General features: G+C 47.6%; 1 protein-coding gene across 1 annotated transcript; it reads right to left on the minus strand.

Annotated features, from left to right (window-relative positions):
* Nucleotides 1-1,590: 1,590 nt before the first annotated feature.
* ATP5PO (ATP synthase peripheral stalk subunit OSCP) lies at nt 1,591-4,906 on the minus strand. The gene is made up of 7 exons (XM_068913109.1): nt 4,551-4,906; nt 4,276-4,326; nt 4,070-4,180; nt 3,534-3,663; nt 3,305-3,417; nt 2,124-2,210; nt 1,591-1,769 (listed from the first exon to the last, which is right to left on the minus strand). The coding sequence occupies exons 1-7, from the start codon at nt 4,578-4,580 to the stop codon at nt 1,653-1,655; spliced, it is 639 nt and encodes a 212-aa protein (XP_068769210.1). The 5' UTR covers nt 4,581-4,906; the 3' UTR covers nt 1,591-1,652.
* Nucleotides 4,907-5,188: the final 282 nt, after the last annotated feature.

Below are 5,188 nucleotides of genomic sequence, written 5' to 3' on the forward strand. Positions count from 1 at the left end.
GTCTAGCCCAAACCCAACTAACTTCTGTACCTTGGGGATGCGCTTTTTCCCCCTCAGCAGTTTTGGGCTGGGTTGACACAACAGAACAATGCTGCAGCCTAAGTTTTGTCCCATGGCAGCCTATGAATCTCAGCCAACATAACGTAGACATGATGGGATGTGTCAGGAAGCCCTGACCCGTTTAGAGCCAGTTTCTCCAGGCCTCACTAACCCAGCTGAGCACTGGCCAGTATCAGCTCTTGGAAAGATGCGCTTGCGTCTCCTTTACACAGCTCTGAGATTGCAGCAGCTGTACCACACAGAGCGGCACCACGAGACCCTTTGTGCCACCCCCAAGTACACTGAACCTGCCCCTCTCCTGGGGTGCAGGGCAGCTGCCAACACAAGCCTCAGCGCTCCTGTCCCCTACCTGAACACAAACCTTCTAGCTGCAGGGGTCCAGTTGCTCCCCCCACCTCAGGAAAAACCACTTCCTGTTTTCCTGCCACTTTTCTGCTCACCTAAATGCTGAGCAGACTTTATCCTACATCCCTCCCATACAGGATGCATGGCCAACGAGCATGGGATGCCTGCAGTATAAAATGTAGTTCCAGCACACAGACAACTGCAGCAGCCAGTCAGCACCAGAAAAATAGGAGGGCTCACCAGTCCAAGGCAGGGACTACGTATTAAAAAGTTAAAATACAGATGGTGGTTGCTTAACAGGTTTCAACAATAACATGGCTGAAATAAATTCAAGCTAGCACTACCAGTTCAATGTTCCCCCTCTCCTTCAGCAAGAATCATAGTGAAATAACACTGACTATCAGATAAGAACTGACAAGGAAAGAAAAGAGATTTAAAAAAAAAAAAAGCAGCTCTTTACAATGCTTCTCAAACCTATCTGAGATTTTTTAAATGGAAAATAGAGGCATAGCACTTCAAGACTAAACTGAAAGACAACCTGAAGTTGGTGTCCAAGTGAAAACCCAAAAACACACACAACCTGCCATTGCAATGTGGCCTTAATGGTAGCTAAATGTAAACCAGTCTGATTCCAAACACTTTTGTAAATAGTTTTAAGTTACAAACATCTTAACCCCTTACTAGTAAGCTTTCAGAGGGTAATTTTAGTTTAAGGCATATGCAAACCTTCGTTAAACTACACAAACACGGAAGTGAATTTGGCTCTAAAACTTCAGTAACTCCGATTTAGCTTTTGCTGTTGAGAATGCACTGATGATAAGCCTGTTAAATAGTCACTGTCACAACTGTGAAGCAACTAGTGACAGTTTAAGTGCTAATTCCTGCTATACTTGGAAATAACATGTGTAACAACAAAGCTATTGACCTGTTGTCCTGACCATACCCTATGGTAAAGTCTTCTCTTGAGACTGACAACAACTCATTGGCAGGGTGACCACATTCAGCTTTTAGAGAAATATTCTCCATCTCCTTCAGAGCACCATTCACCTGCATTCATGGCGAGCTAGATTTTCAAGCTGTGTCGCAAAATGGTCAGTGAGGAATAACTGAAACTCACGACAGCTTCACAACCTTTCTTTCTCAATATTATGTTTTCGAGTCATCAAAATACTCTGAACGCTCTACTCAAGAAGTAGTAATTTTATTATATTCATCTGACAGGTTTCATTGTGAATGAATAGGATAACTTAAAATGCAGTCTCTCTCATGATTTTGGTGAGTTTCTGGATCTTTGTCTTTGTTGACATATCCACGTACTTCTCCCCAATATTGACAATCATTCCACCAAGGATTGACGGATCAGTCTAAGGAAAAAATATTGAACAGAAATTCTAAAAAATCTAAAGCAAAGATTTGTTAGCCTAATACTCCCATGTTTACACTAGCAAAGAAAAAGCTTTTAGAATATCCTCGTTTAATATAATTTTGCAGTCACCATATTCCAAAGTTAAGATTTTAGTAATTACAACATTATCCAGTATACAAGAAAGCACAGAAATTATTAGAGTATTCCACAAAGTCATTTTACTGAATCTAATCACTAAAGTCAAAAAAACCTTTCATATCACAATTAAAAAAAAAAAAAAAAAAGAGAGAGAGACCAAAGCCTGGCTTAATATTACTTTGATGAAATCTATTTACAAGTCAAAAATCCATACCTTGGTCTCCAGCTTCAAGACTTCTCCTTTAGCCAAGAATCCATTCAAAGCACTTTTTAGCTCAGTAAGGCTGGCATCATCCAAGGGCTGAAAAAGTTTGAATAGAAGCCAAAGAAAATGAAGGACTTTCAGGAAAAAAAAACAACACGGTAACAAGAATCAGTATTTTCTATTTAAATTAATCTTCAAAGAAAAAGCAACTCTAAAGAAAGGTACTTCGAGGAAGGCAGAGTAAGCAGCCTTCTTGGACAGCAAGAACAAAGGGACAGTACAGAAACAGCAATCGCTTTGTGCTGCTTTCCTTTCATTAAACACTGTACCATTTCTATACATCTTCCCAGCAATGGTTTCATGTTAACATCTTAAGAAAGCATGCGACAAAAATCCATACTTTCACAAACGTGAGCAATGGACAGGGAACCTCGAGATTTACTTCCCAGCACTGTTTAGGCTATATGGGGAAAGACTAATTTTGCTGCTCCTTACAATGTGGATAATTAGCTTGAGAAGAAAAATGGTTTCCCGTAAAGCAATAGACTCAGGACACAGGCACACGGTTCCCAGCATGCTATCAGGTAAGTAACTCTCTTAGGCCTGGAGAATTCTACATCCCTGTGAGAAGGACACTGTGAATTAATCTTTGCCTTCCCTATGAGTCTCTCAGATCAGTTTGTAAACTCACAAACCTATGAAAACCTTTTCACATGTTCCTGAAGACCAGCAAATAGACTATGTTTGCAGGCTACAGAAAGCCATTCAACCTGAAATGTATGAAGCTTATTATTTAGTCCAGGTAGGCAGTTCACTATAGCCCTACCCAAAGGCTATATTGTTTTAGAGTTAGCCATTTGTCCTGACTGCAGCACTCAGCAATTAGGTAGTTATTCCCCACGAAGTACAGTATCAGGCACCACAGGCACTCTTAGTTTAATCAGGTAACTGCCTTGCTCTAGCTGACAGCTGATCTGTTAACTTTGACCTGCTCTTGATAACAGATCCGACCAATAACTGTTGGATACCAAAAAGCCAGTTGCAGAGAGGCTTTCATCTTGGTAGAGCTGAAATTTTTCCTCGCTGTTCATAGAGCAAGCTGCTTACGCTACAGAGAGCGAAATTAAACTAAAGAAGTTTGCCTTTTATGCCACTACCCATTAAGCTCGACCTAGATTATTCCAGCTCACCTGGGCAGTGGTAACCGTGCACAGCACTTCTCCTCGATATGCGCTCATGATCTTCCCAAAGGCAGAAACAATGTCCGGAGTGTAACGCAAGCGACCGTTTTCAGCAAGCAAGTCTGGCAAAGGTGGATGTATTGAGAGGGTTTAAAATACCCAAAAGAAGTAGGTTTGGTTAGCTACTGATAATAACAATTAGCCTTACGTGTTTTTCAGCATTCAAAGGCTTACTTACTCATCAGGTTGACAGTAATAGGGGACATCTTCTCTTTTGCCAAAGCATCATTTACAGCTTTTTGTTTAACTGCACTCTTGGTATGAGGGTTCATAACAACACTGGATAATTTGGGATCCTTCATAAGGGTCTAAGAGGATATACAAACAACATGATCAGAGCCAGGAGTCTTCCAGGCATTACAAGGCCAAACTGGACTATTCGGGGTGGGCAACAAGGTCATTAATTGAGCAAGAATAAAGAAAGATCAGAAGTAAGCAGTTAGGAAATGAAATAACAGCTTCACATATTGCACATTTACAATATGCTCCTTTTACAGTTGCTGCAGTATCACTACTAAACAGCTTAACAGGCTGAGGAGCAGCACTGGGGCACCAGGACCTACAGCAAAACAGACTGCAGGTACAGACAGAAGACATGCCACGTTGGCTGAAGGGGAGAAGCTGAGAGCATTTAAGAGCTGAATCCATCCCCTAATAAGACACAGCAGCTTGAGCCCCGCGGCCCCCAAACCGCTGTAAGAACTTAGGCCTTACCCAGACTCGGGTCAGCTCCTTCTCTACCTGGTCCAGCTTCTTCTGCTTGGAGGCGGCGGAGTACAGCGCGGTGGCATAGCGGCCCTCCAGCCCGTACACCTGGATGGGGGGCTGGGGCAAGAGAGCAGGCGGGCGCTGAGAGCCGCCCGGAGCCGGGGGGCCCGCGGGCCGCCTGTGACCCCCTTCATCCGCCCAGACCCTCTCACCTTGACCAGCTTGGAGACGGGCCTGGCCGCGGACGTGCTCAGGTGCCGCACCTGCGGGATGCATATAACGGCTGGCGTCGCCGCGCAACGGCCGCGCAACGGTCACCTCAGGGCTGGGGGCGCGCGCATGGCGGGGGGGGGGGAAGGGAACGGAGGGGCTCGAGACCCCGCACGGACGAGGGCCACGCGCGACACGCCGCCCCCTCTCCTGGCACCCCTGAGCGCCCCGGGGCCATTGCGCCCTTCTCCTTCTCCTCTCCCCCCCCGCCCTTCACCTTCAAACAGAGCCCCGCAGGCGCCGCCATCTTCTCCGACCGCCGCTCTAGGTCACAGCAGAGCCCGGCCGCCGCTGAGGCGACGCGCACGCGCGGCCGCCAACGTCCTCCCCTCCCCCTCCGTCCTTCTCGCCGCTAGGCACACTGGGAAAGGTAGTTCTGAAGGGCGACTTGCCGCGCGCTGGCTGCTGGGAGGTGTAGTTCCTCACGGCGTGGGAGGGGCAGCAGCGCGCGCCCAACGGTCCGGAGCCCGCGCCCAACGGTCCGGCGCGCAGCCCTGAGGGGCGGCGGCAGCCAGCGCTCTCCGCCCCCGGCTGCGGCGGCGGGTGTGCTGCTTCCCCAACCGCTTCCGAGCCGCCTTGCGAGCCTCGGCTGGGAGTTGGGGGGGGAGCAAGGGGGAAGCCGTGAGTCAGGGCCCCATGGCCACCCGGCAAGTCCGAGGGGTGAGGCAAGGACCGCTGCTTGCAGGTGCGGGAGCGCGGCCGCGGCTCTCCTCCTATGGGAGCTCGCTGTTTTCTTTTTGGGTTTTTTTTGTTTGTTTTTGTTTTGTTTTGTTTTCAGCCGGGGTGGTTTGTGCTTGGGCCGCAGATGAAGGAGAAGAAAGCAGAGGCACCTCTTGACATCTTTGGCCTCCAGGT

Source organism: Struthio camelus, chromosome 1, assembly GCF_040807025.1.
Source record: "Struthio camelus isolate bStrCam1 chromosome 1, bStrCam1.hap1, whole genome shotgun sequence".
Classification (NCBI taxonomy): domain Eukaryota; kingdom Metazoa; phylum Chordata; class Aves; order Struthioniformes; family Struthionidae; genus Struthio; species Struthio camelus.

Coding starts and splice junctions, on each gene's coding strand:
- ATP5PO (XM_068913109.1), bottom strand. CDS start 4,580: ATGGCGGCGCCTGCGGGGCTCTGTTTGAAG. Junction 4,181..4,275: donor CCGTCTCCAAGCTGGTCAAG/GTGAGAGGGTCT, acceptor CTCTTGCCCCAG/CCCCCCATCCAGGTGTACGG. Junction 1,770..2,123: donor TCTTGAAGCTGGAGACCAAG/GTATGGATTTTT, acceptor TTTTTTCCTTAG/ACTGATCCGTCAATCCTTGG.